Genomic DNA, 17,490 nt, shown 5'->3' on the forward strand with positions numbered 1-17,490 from the left:
TACTTTCAACCGGTCGGTCGATCCCCAAGATCAAATGACATGACACCAACCGGTATAATTAACATGCATTTTTTCTTGATGATATGGAACATTGGTTTAGTTTTGAATACATTTTCCTTTTGTTTCCAAATCTGTATTTTTCATTTTTTTTTGTGTTCTTATTTTGCTTTCATTTTGAGTTGATCTTTTATAACATTTTTTAATGATAGATGTTTAAATATGTATGTATTTATGCCAATCTTTCTAAATATACATACACACATATATATTTTAATAATCATTTCAAATATTTTTACCTTATCAACGAATTCCTTCCAAATTATTTTAACATTCAAAAAAATAATTATCATCATATATAATTACAATAATTATTAAATTAATTAAGTTTACATTTATTTGCACAACCCAAAATAATATTTTTTTTTTGTTTTCAAAAAGTGCACAATTAGAATTAATATTTTTTTTCGTTCTCCTTTTAAAAAAAATACAAAAAAGAAAGGAAAACAGGTCATTCTTAGAGTTGAAAACCATGGTACAAAATCTGGAATTCGATTATCCAAAAGTGAAATTCTGAATTTATACATTAAACATATATGTTTTTGGAAAATAAAGTGTGAGATATATTTGAGTAATTTTATTTTAATTTAGTTTATTCAAGGAAAAAATTCTGCTTTTTAGTAGTTAAAAATTTATTAATTAAATGTATTCTTAGAGATTCTAAACCTTTTAGTAGTGAGTCGTGGAAAGTCAAAGTCTTACATATCAATGACGCTCACGCGGTTTGCATGCCTTGCTGCCTAGGACCGGCACGTGCGAATCAAATCCGGCACGTGTTTCCAAGTCTTCTCACTGAGACAGATAAAATAGAATACTGTAACTTCTACCGTTTTTTTCTCTTCGCTGAACTCTTCTCTCTCTCTTTCTCTCTCTCTCTCTGCGGCGGTTTCTGGTCACCGGAGATCTCTACGATGTCGGTGAGTTGCAATCGCATCCTTATTTTCTCGTATTGTTATTTGACGAATCATTTCCCGTATTTTTAAATTTCTCTCTCTCTTTGAATTTGCGTACTGTATGAAACATTGCCACTACCGTATGATTTTTTGTATGTGGAGCAGATTCCGTACTTTTCGCAAAGCTTGTTCAGTTACTGAGAACGTGGAAGAGTAGATCCGTCTTAGTTTTATTTTCTTTGAAACCGTGCTGTCTGGGTAGTTCATGTGAATTTATTATGAGTTATTAATGTTTGGCATTTCGATTTGGAAATTTCTGTTTTGGTGCGGAGGTTTGGTTTATTGTATATTGACTTTAGAGAGAAATTGCAATCTATCGGACCAATAAACTTTATGTTATTTGATTTATGTTCGAGATGCTCTTAAGTTACTGTTCTGTAGTGTGTGGTATGATTTTCATTTAAGAGTTTGTAAGAATGGTGTCGAATTGATATGATTGCAGATTCTGGAGAGGTTTATCTTGAATTTTTAATTGAAATCTCCATGTTTCGTCTGCCCTGCACTAATGTTCCCCTTAAAATGGATTGAACAGCATCGCTGATGTTAAATGGGAGGATTGAATAGCGGGATTAGATAAGATGCTATGTTTTTCTTTAAACTTGTTTAATAATTATTCAGATACATTTATCTGATGGGTAAAGAGTGAAGAAATATATTAGTAATCCTTGTGAAGTGGTGACGCAAATGTATAATTTTAACAATACGCATATAACTCTTTACATGGCTGATTAAGCTGTGTGTAGGTTATGTATGGGTGGTAGGGGTTGGTTCAGGTGACTAAGATTTCTGGATTTCTTCCTCATTTGTTTTTAACCTTTTTTAAACCAGACTTCTCCGTTTACCAAATTAAGTTTGTTAAATTTTGAACTCTCCTACATAAGTTATGCCCCCGTTCTGACTTTTTATACAAGGCCGGGTTAATATGTGAATGGTAGTTATAAGGGGCAATTATCAACATTTGAAAAATGTAAGAGTGAATTGACAGCTTGATAATAGTTATATCATTTATATGTATGTTTCTTTTTATCGTTACTGATGGTCTGAGGTAACATCACCACGGAAGTTTCCATTTTTAGGAAATGTACTTCAGTATTGAGTACTAGTATATGCTTTGATTTTGTCCAAAAGCATGAGATTTGAGAACATGTGTGCATATAAGGTGGTGGGTTCTCTGCACTGTTTTAACCTTTTAGAATTACATTATTTTCTTTGCAGATAAAAACTATTAAAGTCAGTAATGTTTCCTTGGGAGCAACTGTGCAAGATATCAAGGAATTTTTTTCCTTTTCTGGTGATATTGAATATGTTGAAATGCAGAGGTCAGTAAGTTGCTCTGTTTGGTGTTTTACTCCTTTTTTTGAGTTATTACTCTTAAGTTTTATTATACAAATTGTAAGTTTATATATTAATGCAGTTATGATGAACGGACTCAAACTGCCTTTGTTACCTTCAAGGATTCACAAGGTGCCGAGACTGCAGTATTATTATCGGTAATCTGCCTGGCATTTGTTACCAGTTAGTATATTTTTGTGTCAATTATCAAACATGATTCTTTATAGAATTATTGAGTGTGCCAAACAATTAATAAAGTTGTCCTGTATTGACAACCAAAACATATATTCTTTGTTGAAAGTTCAAGATTCAGGATTGCATGTCATTATGCAACGTTGACCGCCACAGTTGGCTTTAAAGCAAGACAATGCAGTACCAGCAACTTACTCAAAAGAGTAGATTATATTTAATAATTTCAGAACCATGTTGTGTCACATGTTTCAAAACTTTTTACTTTAAAGGCTTTTGAAGGTTCTCTTTTCTTGAATTTCTTTAACATATGTTGGTTAATCTTCAATCTTCCTGAATCTTTCTATTTCATTGTTTTACTGTGTTCTAAAATTCAAAAGCATCTGTGATTTTTTCTGTCTGCAACATATGCATGTTTATCTTCAACACACGTGAATATTTCCATGTCATTGTGTTTCTATGTCCCAAAAGAAGTTTGTTCATTTTATATTTTCCAGTATCTTGGATATTTTGCTGTCTGCAAACATATGCGTGCTAATTTTGAAGCTTCATATGCGACATCCTTCCCATTCATTTCCCAATACAAAGTTAAATGTTTTGAAAGAAGTTGGTTCTGATACTGATACTGATGCCAATGTTAGTTTATATTAATTTTCCATTGTTTCATTTTGTTAACAAGAAATGTTTCATAGTAAACCTCTTTTTTATGTAAATAATTTTTCTTATCCTGAAAGTTTGGCCTTCCTTTTACTATGATTTTCAATAATCCTATTGGATATGTATGCTACATTAAATTATTGATTCATGTGAATGTTGGATACTGGAAACATTTCCTTCTCTGCTTAGATAGAAAAATCCTTTTACTAGGAACTATTTTGGAAATTTCCATCATCTTTCAATATTATTGATGCCAATGGTATAAGTTGTTTTCCATGTGGTCCTAGCCACTAAGCTGTCTTATTTATGAGTGATTTTGTCTAGCAATTGAAAAGGAAATAGTACGTGGAACTTGGAGGTGGTATGATTTTGCCTCTGTATGGAATGTGTTTAATTTTTATATTTATTAGTTGGATACCACAATAATGTTATGATATACTCAGAGTTCACAACATTGTTCATCACTTGCTACATTGGTAAATGCTTATTTTTTCCCTAAGATTATGTGTTGTTGGTCCTTGAAACATGTATGCAAAATCAAATGGTTGTTACACCGCCACCTTTTTTTTCTCTTAGTAAGTAGGTTTATGCCTAACTCAACCTCACAAAACGATGATGATTGCACCTCACTTTGATTGATTTGCGATCTCCAACACAACCCTCATGTTGAGGAATGAATATCTTGAGCGTGGGATTAGATATTTATAGGTAGTCTAACAAGAGTCCCACAACAAATTAAGATAGTCCCTGATAGCCCCAAAAAACTTTATTAGGATAGGCTTTGATACCATATTAGCAAGTGAGTTTATACCTAACTCAATCTCACAAAACTGACTTGTAAGATAATGATTGCATCCCCATTTATATATTATAATTTGACCTTATTCCTAGTCAATGCGAGATCTCTAACACACTCTATATATTAACCCCTAAAATGACGTCAAATTGATCCACGAAGAATGATAGGCTCTGATACCATCTTAGCAAGTGAGTTTATACCTAACTCAATCTCACAAAACTGACTTGTAAGATAATGATTGCATCCGATTTATATATTATAATATGACCTTATTCCTAGTCAATGCGAGATCTCTAACACACTCTCTATATATTAACCCCTAAAATGATGTCAAATTGATCCACGAAGAATGAAACTAGTGGCATTAAATTTCATTTATATATGGAGAGGCAATGTGATGCCAAATGTTACCTTGTATGTCTATGAAAAACTAAAATGGGTGTATACTTGTTCCTTTAAAGTAGAATTCTTTATAGCTTGAGGTCATACTAAAATTTGACTATGTTTCAATATTTCAGGGAGCAACGATTGTTGATTTGTCAGTTAAAATAGCACTGGATCCAGATTACAAGATTCCACCTGCTGCCTTGACATCATCTGTAAGCTTTGTAAAGATCCTCTACTTATATTGTACTTAATTACCTAATGTTTTTGCATAACAGCTATGTAATATTTTTCAGGCAACAGAGGGTAAAACTCCTGGTGGTGCTGAATCTGCTTTACGGAAGGCAGAGGATGTGGTAACCAGCATGCTTGCCAAGGGTTTTATCTTAGGGAAGGATGCTGTTAACAAAGCAAAGACTTTGGATGATAAACATCAGTTAACTTCAACAGCTTCAGCAAAAGTTACTTCTTTTGACCAAAAACTTGGGCTTAGTGAGAAAATAAGTGCCGGTGCTTCTGTTGTAAGTGATAGAGTTCGCGAAGTGGATCAAAAGTTTCAGGTTTCAGAGAAGACCAAATCAGCATTTGCAGTTGCAGAACAGAAAGTCAGTACTGCAGGATCTGCTATAATGAAGAACCGATATGTGCTCACTGGGACTTCTTGGGTAACTGGTGCTTTTAATAGGGTTGCCAAGGCAGCTGAGGATGTTGGACAGAAGACAAAAGAGAAAGTAGTAAATGCAGAAGAGGAACAGAAGCGAAAAGTAGAAGACCAGTATGCAGAGGTCCTTTCTGACTCCCCAAAAGCAGCTGCAACTAGCGATCTGCACTCTTCCAAGCCTGCTCCTGCTCAGGGTTTGATCCTCTGATTTGCTTCTTGTACATACTTTCTTTGAAACTCTTGAAAATTGTTTCCATACGAACCCCACCCTTTTATCTGATTGGAAATGAATGTAACACTGGTTTTACTAGTTAGATGCACTAAGTTTGCAGTTGTTTCTTACTTCCATAAGCTAGATAAAATGAATTTTCCCTTGTTTGAAATGGTTTGTTTCTATGGTCTTGTCTGGTCCCCCCATCCGTTTGGTAGCATAATAACCTTTGCCGTTGAGGCGCATCTTGTGCAAGAAAAGGTATATTTGCTTTAATCAAACGTGGACTTTTATACTGCCATTTGCATTCTGCAACCCATGCTTGAAGTTTGAAGTGGCACCCGGATGTTCAGATTTATAAAACAACCCCACTTCATCCTCCTCCTCCGCAGTGCACCTCTATTTGTTGCACTGTTCGTGTGTTTGTGTGTGAGAGGTTCTGTTAGAACAATGTTGCTCTTGGAAGAAGTGATGGAGGTGCAGGAAAAAGCAGTCTAGTGGAAATGATAAACAAGGACCAGGCTCTGGAAGATTTTGTGATACGGGAAGATATGGGCTAAAATTATACTAAAAAAATTGCAAAAACTTCTTTTTTTATTACCAAACCTTGGTCTTATAATGACTTTGGTAGAACCGTCCTTTTATCGAGGTCGAACAATTGACTACATTATTTAGAAAACAAGATTTTAAGTTAGGCAAAAAAATAGCTTAGATATCATCTTTTAAGCATGTGGGCCTAATGATATTGGAAAGATGAGGAGCTAGATGGGGAAAATGAAAGCATGAGAAAAAGTGAAGAACTAGTTGGGGAAAATGAAAGTATATGGTGGAGGAATATTGGAGTGTTGGCTTAATGAGACTGTGCATAGATGTAAATTGGGATAAGGGGATAATATTGTGAGTGGATAAATTATATGGTGTAGGTTAAAAAAATCAAGTGTAGGAAGAATTTGCCTCAGCTAGAACTATTGGTTTTCCCTGTGGATTGTAAAGACTGGTAGAAGACTGATTCTTCCTCATCTACATCGGTGGAAAAATCATTTTATTCTTAACAAATACATTTTAGATTTTATATTATAGAAATATTTTTATTTTATTTATACTTCGTGAATTACAAAATTTGAAGTTTTCTTGAATTACACTGAAATGTCAATTTTTTTTTAAAGTTCTACACAAACGTCCCATTTGTATTAGAAGCATTAGATTGTCCATCCTTTTTTATTATACATGCATCTCCTTAAGATTAAAAATATTACATAAACACCTTTTTTAAGTTTTTAAATGCTACACTCCAGTTTTACATTAAGAAGGTTATTATAATAATAAAAAAAAGCAACAGGTGTAAACAAAATGGTATACGCAATTAGTGAATTCTATGAAAATTAAAAAATTGTAACATTTGCGAAAATTTGGATTAAAATTGTAGTACTTTGATAAAAAGAACCAAGAAAATGAAAAAAAGAAAAAGAAAAGAAAGAGAGAATTTCATACTTATATCTATGGGAGGTGAAAGCCCACAGATTTTTCAGCAGTTGGAATAAAACAAAAGCGAAATCCAACGGTCACGATGAGACAAGTAAAAACCAATGGCGGAAAGACGTCACTGTGATGCGATCGCAAAGTGAACAAAATCTTGGGCAACAAGCAAATCGTGCAACTTTTGAGAAGTATGCATCAAATAAAATGTTGATGAAGAAAAGTTATAAACCCTAGAACACACAGTCACTGAGCAATCTGGGTCAGAAAAGAAATGGTGTTATGGGAGATTACCCTCGCCGCTGCCTATGTTTTGGGCCTCAAGCGAACCTACAGGCTCGCCCTCAGGACTCAGCGTAGGATCCTAGCCCCTAAGATCCGTCAATTTCTTCACCGGTATTTTTCTCTCCTCTTTCATCTTCCTCATTTCATGCCAATGCTGTGTCGATTCGTGTTCCTCATAAATAAGTAATGAAATAGGTAAATTGGGCGATTCAGATTACATATAGTAGTGATAATGTTGCTTTGGTTTTGTTATGCATGTTAGGATTGTCTTATTAAGTATTGGATTTGAAATGTTTGGATTTTATAGCTCAGAGTTGGAGAATTTTCCTTTACTATCATCCCTTTGAAATTCGATTTTTTTATTCCTTTCATGTGAATTTGTGGATGCTGGACGTCTGAATCGACTTTGGACCTGTCTGGATACAGGGAAAACGAGTTATTGAGAACTTTTTTGCTGTAAATATAAAACTTTTTCTCGAAAGCTCTTTTAGTTTTGTATCCAAACGTGCTTTTAGTTATATGAGAATATCCCTTTTTGCCCCCATTTTTTAGTTTTAAGTTTTTGCACATGAGGTCAAGTTTCTGCGTATGGAAATGGTATGTCCTTTTAAAAGTGACAAGTTGCCAGTGCTGTTAGTGAAAGCATTTGTGTGTTTTACAATGTTTAAAACTTGGTGTCGTTTTCATGGAAATCCTGGGAGGAACACCAAGAAAGTGTTTAATGTTTTTTTTAATAAATATTGTATCCAATCATTCTAGTTTGCTTCACCTAGGATGATCAAGTTTAGTTATTGTACATTCCAGAGGGCAGAAAGTTAAATGATGGAAGTTGATTTGTTTGGGTGATACTTGGTAATGATCTTAGATAATAGATATTGTACAAGGTGTGTTTTGTAATAATTTGTGTGATTTACAATAGCTGAAAGAAAAAGAATTGTAATTTCCAATAAATTTCAACCAATACCAAGAGTGTGTTCAAAAGAATATATTAGTTAGTCTTTGGGTAGCAGGCGATTTTTTCTTGCTGCTAAGCATTCAAAGCATAAGCAGTCAGATTTGAGATGTAATAGTTGCGTGATATTTACCTTTCTCCCTGTTTTCCTGTGCTTTGCCATGAACATGTTAAAATGATTTATTAATGTTAGTAGCCTAAATCTAAATCTTAAATCCTAAATTTAACAGACGAACACGAGCTGTATTCAATGTAGCACTCAAAGTTAATCAGACCATTCAAGAAAGAGACATGACATTTGGTAGGAATGTGGGAAACTACATTTTGCAGCGGCTAAATAGAATGAAACCATTGGCTCAAATTCAGGGGGGTTCACTCTCCAATAGTGCTCCTCACCCGAGTTCAAGATTGACAAAGCTTGCAGCAAAATTTTCTAACAGCAAAACTTCTAGTTACTATCAATTATTCAAGAGAAAATCAGGTAAACAAAACACTTGGTTCCAACAAAAAGTCATATGGTCAAAGCCTTTCCCCTCCATTGTAAAGATGATGCGGCCTCCAAGTCTTGCTGGGACTACCACCCAGTGCAGGCACCTCAACAGCAATGCTTCTGATGCTTTTAGCCCAAACTATAGAGTAAATTGGCCAGGTGATGTTATTAGGAAGGACATCATGCAATGGATGTTGCGAAACTAGCATCTTATTTTCTGGTGTAGGGTAAAAGCACTTATGATTCATCAGTATGGTAAATGCTGTAAACCAGTGGTGATGGAAGCTGCTTTGTATTTTCTTTCCCTAACTATTGTTTTTTTTTTCTTATTTCAGTAGTCTTTGTACACTGTATAGTCTGTTGATCTTCCTTTTGGAGAATGAACTTTGTGGCATTTGTCTGTTAGAGAACTGCAGAACTGATTGCAGTACCTAGGAAATGGAATAAACAAGAATGATTTCAATTAGAATATTCAGGAGATAGAGGTATATCATGAAATATAAACTTAAAACCATGTATAACATAGTTGTAGTATAGACACGAACACTCTTACGGATATACGAATAGAGATACGAATAATTTCTAAAATATGAAAATATGGATTTACTATTATATAATTTATGTAAGTATTTTTAGAAAAATGTTTTTTCATGATTTGTTCATTATTTTTATAATCATATTAAAAATTTAAATTATATTAGAACTGCACTATAATTACATATTTTTTAAATTGAACATTATACTTGTCTTTGAGTGTTTTAATTATTTGCATTTCAAGGAATGTGGTGCCAGAACCTAATGTGGGTTATTGCATATGATAAGTCAACAATTTTACATGTCATTTTCAATTTTGTTGTCTCCCAAGTTAATGAATATTTCTTGAATGACAACATTTTGAACTAATATTTATTTTCCTTTGCAGCACTTTATTATCAAACCACCATCCAAATTTTCAAACTTGAATTTTTGCTATTGTTAATAATCTACGCCATCAACTCGCATCGACAAGAAGAAATAACATAAAAATATTATTTAAATTAGCATGGAGTTGGGTGACGAAGCAAAGTAAGGAAAACATTATACAAAAAATAACTTAGAAAATTAATGTGTAAGAAAAAGAGTTCGATGACAGCGTTTACATGAAAAATAACTTAAAAAATTTAACTGAATAGAAAAATTTATCCCACAAAACTGAAATCTAAATTAAATCATATCATTATTTTACTAAAATTATATGAATAATGTTCTACCAGAAATTGCTTATCAAAAGAGATATTTTTTCTTTTCTTTTTATAAGCTACTAGTGGAAACACATGCAAGCACATGCGTGTCCAATTTTTTTTTTTTTATGATAGAAAATATTTTTTTATCATAATTATTAAAATAAAAAGTATTATTAAATTTATAAAAAATTATATTCATAAAAAATAATTACAAAATAAATATTTTTTATGATAAATTTTAATTATAATAGTTAATTGAGTTTAATAAATATTTACAAAACCTAAAAGATTAAAAAAATTATATTGATAAATGTAAAATTAATAATGAATAATGTATGAACAGAATTTTCTTTATTCAAGTCATAAACGAAATCCTCTTTATTAATACTAATATATATTCAAAGATAATATGATTGAAACTCTCTAGTTGAAAAAAAAATTGTAATATAATGAAACACAGCAAAAATGAATTAAAATGTGCAGTTGTTTTGAGTGATGAAACTAATTATCGCACCACATTGACCATAAAATTTAAAGGGTAGAAGTAGTCATTTTAAAAATTCTGATGTGTATGAAATAAAATTCTTTATGTTATTTCATGTTATTGGATTATTCATTTGGGCTTGAAGTTAAGTACCCTTGTGTTTTCGGCCGGAAGATGTGTGCTTTGTTTATAACTATGAAACATAGATACTTACACGATATGAATACGGACACCGAGATACTTATTATATCTAAATTGTAGATAGATTACACAAATCTATATATTATATAATTATAAATTATATACATTGACGACACATAATTATCAAATGACTTGTTATTTATTTTTATAATCATAATAAAGATTTATAGATAAGTTAAAGTTTTTAGAAAATTAATGTATTTTTCTCTTTTAAAATTTTGTTAGAACCGTGTTATAATTGTCAGAAATCTAACAAATATTGTTTGAATTGAACACTTCATCGATACATGTCCTACAGGTGTCATACGAGTGTCAATGTTCGATACGTGTGTCTAACACAAACACACCATTGGAGAGAAACCAGAGAGTAATTGTTTTTTTTTTTTTTTGAATAAAGATTCTTTGATTTAATAGTTTTCTAAAATCACAATGTTTTTGGTTTATTTTTTTGAATTTTATGACTGTCTTATATTCCAACCCATTCCCAATTTTAGAGACTCGAAATCCTCACTGGAGATTAAACAATCCTATTATTTTACTTTTTTTAATGAAATATATTTGTGATTTTTATTTTCCGTTTTGTTGCACCACTTATTCTAAGTTTTGAAACTGTGAATGTATTAAATGTATTTTCGAACATTTCATACCAGTTAGCAAAACAACAGTTACGTAGATTATTATCTGTCTGCCCATGGAACTACATTAAATGTATTGTATAACATCCTTTTTTATATATAAATTAAATAATGTAGTATACCTTGTTGGATTCAATTAAATTATTTAATTGGGCGTTGAGAATAAATAAAAAATATTTTATAAATAAAGTTGGGTTGTAGGAGTGAGTTGAACCAAAAGTCATTTCTAGGTTACTAATAGGTAAATTAGAGTTATAACAATCTTTTATGAAATTATTGTCTAAAATAAATTGAATTTTTTTATTGTGACGAAGTACATTTAATCTATGTCATTCGATAGTTGTGTAACGTATAACAATTTTTTTTTAACAATTATTTAATTGAGAATTGAACTTGTGATATTAATTTTGATATCAATTGTTGATAAAATATTTACTAGATAAAAAATTATAGTAAATATTTATGTCACACTTTTTCTCCTTAAGAGTGTAACAATCTAAATCTAATTGTGATTTGACTCATGACATTTTTCATGAGACAATTAATACACCATGTAATAATGTTTTATCACCTTTGTACAATACTTGTTTAAGTTTTAGCACTTGAGCAAAATTCTCTCAAAAAGACAAAAAAAAAATGAAAAGTTTAGAAAGCAACTCTTCAATAATTTTTTTTTTGCTTTGCTTCTCAACTAATGCCTCATAGTATGAATGTTTTTGTAAGAATTGTGCGTAGAGGTAACCTCTAAATTTAGAATTTTGTTGAATATAAATGAAGGATTTTGATTGGTAATTTAATTACTAATTTATTATTATGTTCTTTAGGACCATCATATCTTATTTATGTAAATTTTACTCATTGTTTAAAAGTGAAATTCTTGATAAACCAATTAATCTTTTGATGATTTGATTGTTCCATCCTATTACTATTTCAAATTTTAAGTTGATGATTTTGAAGTTCTAATTGATGAATTAAGATTTCATATCTAATTTATATAAATTGAGTTTTTAAATATTTAAATTTATCTAATTTGTCTGTAATCAAGTAAGCTCTAATCATGAATTTACCATTGTACACTACAAGAAAATCACGAAATAGAAACCAATTTGTAGAAACCAAAATAATTAGTTGCAATAGTAACTAAATTAGATACTATTTTAGAAACTAAAAAGAAATTTGGTTTCTAAATTAGTTTCTATTATTGTTAAATAGTTTATAAATTGGTATCTAATTAGCAACCAAAGTTTTTGCTACCAAATTTACAAACTAAATAATTGGTAGTTAAAACCTTAGTTGCTAATTAGATACCAATTTAGAAACTATTTAACAATAATAGAAACTAATTTAGAAACCATTTTTTTTAGTTTCTAGAATGGTCTCTATTTTAGTTCCTATTGTAACTAATTATTTTGATATCTAAAAATTGGTTTCTATTTCATGATTTTCTTGGGTGGTAAATTAAAAAATCTGTAATGATAATTTTAATGCACGTCAAACGGTATAATTACACTTAAAAAGGTGAAAAAATGTGTTGGTGTAGAAATTACATAAGAAATATGTGATATTAGTGTACATGGTTGTAATTGTGCCTACAAGTTGTGAGAAATCACATTAAAAGTTATTTCCAAGGTTGTGGAAAACGCATTTGAGAAGTTATTTCACTTTAAGAGATTATTATCTCATTCAAACACATTTTTGTATCGAGTTATGAAATGGTAACATTCTTAAAAGACAAAATAAAAAATCTAATCAAATTTTGAGGTAAAATCTAAGAAGTGACTTAACAATGAAAATACAAGCTATGTTTACCATTTGGATATACAATGAGTTATGCATTTAGGTTTTGTGAATTATGTTTGAGATCATGCATAGTTTGTTGGAATGGATACAAGTATTTATCTATGAGTGAGATAAGGAAGAACCATGATCAATTATACTACCTAAATAATTCTTGGTAGATTATTTCTAACAGTTATTTCTTAAAAGAGTTTTTAAAGATATATTTTTAAATTTGTTTTACAGATTTTTTTTTTTTTAAATATCATTTTAATTCATCCATACAATATAGAGAAGTATTTCTATTTATTTTAGATTATATAATCATTTTAAGTTCTATTATAAAAAAAATTTAAAGGTCAGTTCAGTGCATAAAATTTATTCTAAATTCTTTATTTATTCGCATGAATTTTTTTTATTAATAGAGTCAATGAATTAAGTGATTGGTATGAGAATGGTCGAAGTCATAATTCGTTCTCTGTTTGATGATCATATGAAATATATAATGATGATATTTGTTTAAAAATGTGTGTTATAGTTTTTTATTGGTATAAAGATTTGGACTATAAGTAATTCTATTTTTTTTTACAGATAAAAAAATATAATGATGATATTTCTTAGAATAACATATTGATAATCTTACATCAGATTATAATGATTCTTTTTGCTGAAATGCAGATTCTACTGAAGAATTTTGAAAATGTATTATGTGATATCACATCATATCATAATGGTAAAATGATGCCTTTCATTGTATAGTTGTCAAAGTCCACAATTCATAAAAAATTATTTTTGTTTCCATTTCAGTTGTCAAAGTCCACATTTCAACAAAAAATTAACTTTGTTTTTAGTTATATTATGTGGAAATTGTCAATATATCAACATTTTTAATAACTTTAATAACTTGTTTCTTTTGGTATCGTTTTTATAATTTGCAACTGTGTGCCATTTAGCACTTTGTTTGTCTACCCTAATAAAAAGATTTAACAATAATAACTTGGAATAAATTCTTCAAACATACCTATCTTGGATTTTTCTTGTGCTTCTGTTGTGGTAAACATCATGAAATACTCAATTGCAGTTTTTTGTGTGAAGAGCAATGAACTTTCAACCTCACCACACAAATTAAAAAACTATGCCTCTTGGAATAGGAAAAGAATGCTGAATAGCTTACAAAATTTTGTTACTTAAACCTAAACCTAAGCACTACCTTGATCTCAACTTATATCTGTCTACTAAAAAATGACCAAGTTCCTTGAATGAATCTAAGTTTCACTATCTATTTTGCAAGAAAAGCTATCTTCACGATCAATAAGATTTTACTATCTTTTATGGTTAGAAATTTCTTTTTTTTTTATCACAAGAAATAATAAATAAATAGAATCACTTTTGGGATGGTTCAACCCTTACCCATATCATGAAAATAAGGCACCCCATCTCTAACTATCCACCCCAACGGAGGAAAAAAAAAGACATCACCTAACAAAAGAAACTAGAGCGCTAACATATGCAACCTCAACTTCAAACAACGGAATTAAGAATCCAAAAAGACAAAACAAAACAATAAAGCACATAAAAGAGACACCCAATCCAATAAAACAAACAACCAGCACTCAACCCACACAACCAGAGACTAACATAAGCAAACAACTTAAATCATATTCAGACAAATCAAAGAAACAAAACACTAATCAGAGAAAGAGAAACGAGTAGAGTGAATTAACTAATAACGTTATATTTTAGTTATAACATAATTAACTAGTAACGTTAGATTCATTGCTAATAATTAGAAAATGTTGTATATATAATTAATTAACCCTATATAATTAATTGACACAATTTCAATAAACAAATAATTATACGTAGCTCTATACTGTACAAATTAATAGGTTAATTTTTATTGTATGCAAGTATTCTTTACCCTATTAATTTGTTTCCTACATTGTATACTGAAATGAGGAAAGAATCAAATGCACACACGAAGATAAAGAACACATTTTTTATCCAAAATTATAACTATTAATTTGAAATTTATGAATTTAACTTCATCCCAAAACTACTGTTAATACCAAATCAATTTAATTGGCAGACATTAACATCACGAACTAAATTAATTTTCTGTTTCCAAAATAACAATTTTTTTTTTCATTTCGAAAGACAATAACCTTTTCTTTATCACACTTCTTAATTACTGTATTCTTTCCTCATATAAATTAGAATTTATTAAAAAGTAGTTAAATAAGATGTAGATTCATAATTTTTTATTAACATATAGTTGATCAGAAGGTTACTCCACTTGAGCTCCTTGAATAATTCAACTTCAAATCTCAGTATTTTTCTTTATCAGTAATAAAATATAAACAAATATGATCCAATTCATGCATACAAAATTGTATAAAAATGAATAATTTTTCTTTACAAAGCTTATAATTAACTTTCTATTAGCACAAATACACTCTAAATCTAAGTATTGAAGATGTTGTTAGAACCAATACGAGTGACGATGAGTTGAAAGATGTTTTTGATTTTGAATCAATCTCAATTAATGTTTTACAAATGTAGAAAGTAACATGACAGAAAGTTAGATTCAGATTCTGCATATAATCCAAGGAGCAAAGATTGATGAAAGAGGTGAAAAAGGAAAAGGACAAAAACGTTTTATATATTTTTGATGGAGAAACAGAATAACACAGACACAGTTTGTTTTTTGATTCTAAAAAAAATTGAAACGTAGTTTACCTAGAGACAAAACTGTTAAGGCCAGGAATTATCAAAAGCCGCAGAAGTAATGGCGTGGCAGAACTCCTGAAAGTTTATCATCCCATCGCCGTCGGTGTCAGCCTCTTTGATCATCCCGGTCAGCTCCTCCGCCGTCAGGGCGTGCCCCAGCCTCGCCATGGAGTGAGCCAGCTCCGCCGCCGTGATGAAGCCGTTCCCGTCGCGGTCGAACATCCGGAAAAGCTGCCGCAGCTGCTCGTCCGTGTAGGGCGATTTCGCCGGAAGCAGCTCCGGCGCCACCAGCGCGACGAACTCGGAGAACTCCACCAGGCCGTTGTTGTTGGTGTCCGCTCTCTGGATGAACACCTCCAATTGGTCCGCACTCGGCTTCAGACCTAACGATCGCAGAAGCGAGCTCAGCTCCAACTGCGTGAGACTCCCGTCGTTGTTCCGATCGAAGGTGCGGAAAATCTCTCGCAACTCCGCGATTTGTTCCTCGTCCAATTTCACCACGTGCTTCTTGCTCATCTTTTCGATCGATGTTTTGAGCAATTAAAATATATTTGTTTGTTCAATTAAGATGCATGCTGAAGAAATGCAGTGTTAATTTGATTGTAGATCTAGGGCACTTGTGTGTGTGTTTTGTGTTTGTGTTTGTGTTTTGTCCAGGGTATTGAATGCGGTTGAGCTTCCTTTTCCAAGGAGTTTGCCCAAATAACGGATCTGCTTTGAATGTTCCAAAGAAGAACAGTTCAAAGGTTAGTGAATTTTTTTATAAATAAAATAAAGAAAGATGAAGAAGCTCAATTTCTATGATTGGTGTGGATTTTACATCTCAAAGTCAAACTATATAGAAAAGGTGGTATGTGATTAATGATGGTTAATAATTAATTGCATTGCTTTGTTGGTTCACAATTCATTATTTTTCCATGAACTTCTCCAACTTTTCATTATTTTAACTTTTGGAACTTCAAGAAAATTATCTTTGTACATGAAATCTTGTTTTTGTTTATCTTTATTCTTATAATGTCAGTTTAATATATTTTTTTAAGTATATTTTAATATCTAAAACTATTTAAATATGAGCAGCTATGATTTTTAATGGAAACATTTTTAATAAAATAATGTTATGAAGTTTAGAAAGTTTGAGGGCGAAATTGGAGGCAGAATGGCGGGAATTGCGTGAGCAGTTCCCACGTTATGCTTGCTGGAACGCCGTCCGTCAGCGTTGGAATGAATAACTGTAGCACTCTTTTGACCTTATGGGTCTGTTTCAATAGTGGGGCACTTGTCATTGTGATCCATCAAATTTTCCAAACTTTCTTTACTGGATTATTTTTATTATTTTTTATTGTTTCTAGTTGAATTGGATCTTACAGAATTTATGGGTTTTGAATTTTTTTTATTTTTTATGATTTTAAAAGTTAACTATTCCTAACCATATGAATTGGGTTGTAAGTTAATATCTATATTGAAAAGTCATACAAGTAAAATGTGCATGTAATGGTAACTACCCTATATGAGAGTTCTAATAATTAACCTCTCTATATAGTTTAATGCATAGGAATATGCATCATTCTATTTTGTCCAATATGTGCAACTTCATAGCGGACAGTTTAGAGCATATGAACTATTTAAATATGTAGAGATTCTAAATGATAATTCAATATCTGTATATTGTCTGCTAATAGATGAGGGAAATATGGACATGATGTTACAGTACAAGCAACTGCAGTGGTAGTATGCATGTAATCCCATCTCTCTTTTGTTTTCAGGAGAGGTTTTTAGAAAAGAAAACATGTAGTAACAAATGATTCATGGTGTTACTTTTCTATTTTTTTTACCTATAACTAATATGTAGTAGGGTGTTACTTTGGTACTTTAATTTGACCAAAGTGAAATAAGTTTTAGATTTAACTTCATTTCTCATGAATTTTTAGTTGTGTTTTCAACTAATTCATTATCTATTAGGAACAATTAACCACCCCACTAATTAACAATGTCAAA

At 31.0% G+C, this 17,490-nt stretch overlaps 3 protein-coding genes across 3 annotated transcripts; 2 read left to right on the forward strand and 1 right to left on the reverse strand.

The window, feature by feature from the left end:
- Window positions 1–826: 826 nt before the first annotated feature.
- On the forward strand, window positions 827–5,415 carry LOC137808665 (binding partner of ACD11 1). The gene is made up of 5 exons (XM_068609907.1): window positions 827–974; window positions 2,226–2,329; window positions 2,425–2,500; window positions 4,506–4,586; window positions 4,668–5,415. The coding sequence occupies exons 1-5, from the start codon at window positions 969–971 to the stop codon at window positions 5,238–5,240; spliced, it is 840 nt and encodes a 279-aa protein (XP_068466008.1). The 5' UTR covers window positions 827–968; the 3' UTR covers window positions 5,241–5,415.
- Window positions 5,416–6,860: 1,445 nt separating this feature from the next.
- On the forward strand, window positions 6,861–8,915 carry LOC137808666 (uncharacterized). The gene is made up of 2 exons (XM_068609908.1): window positions 6,861–7,115; window positions 8,187–8,915. The coding sequence occupies exons 1-2, from the start codon at window positions 6,994–6,996 to the stop codon at window positions 8,650–8,652; spliced, it is 588 nt and encodes a 195-aa protein (XP_068466009.1). The 5' UTR covers window positions 6,861–6,993; the 3' UTR covers window positions 8,653–8,915.
- A 6,482-nt stretch (window positions 8,916–15,397) lies between these two features.
- Window positions 15,398–16,987, reverse strand: LOC137808668 (probable calcium-binding protein CML18). Its single transcript, XM_068609910.1, has one exon. It carries the CDS (start codon window positions 16,009–16,011, stop codon window positions 15,520–15,522), a length of 492 nt encoding a protein of 163 aa, XP_068466011.1. The 5' UTR covers window positions 16,012–16,987; the 3' UTR covers window positions 15,398–15,519.
- Between the last annotated feature and the right edge of the window lie 503 nt (window positions 16,988–17,490).

This window comes from Phaseolus vulgaris, chromosome 3, assembly GCF_000499845.2.
Source record: "Phaseolus vulgaris cultivar G19833 chromosome 3, P. vulgaris v2.0, whole genome shotgun sequence".
In the NCBI taxonomy this organism is placed as follows: Eukaryota; Viridiplantae; Streptophyta; class Magnoliopsida; order Fabales; family Fabaceae; genus Phaseolus; species Phaseolus vulgaris.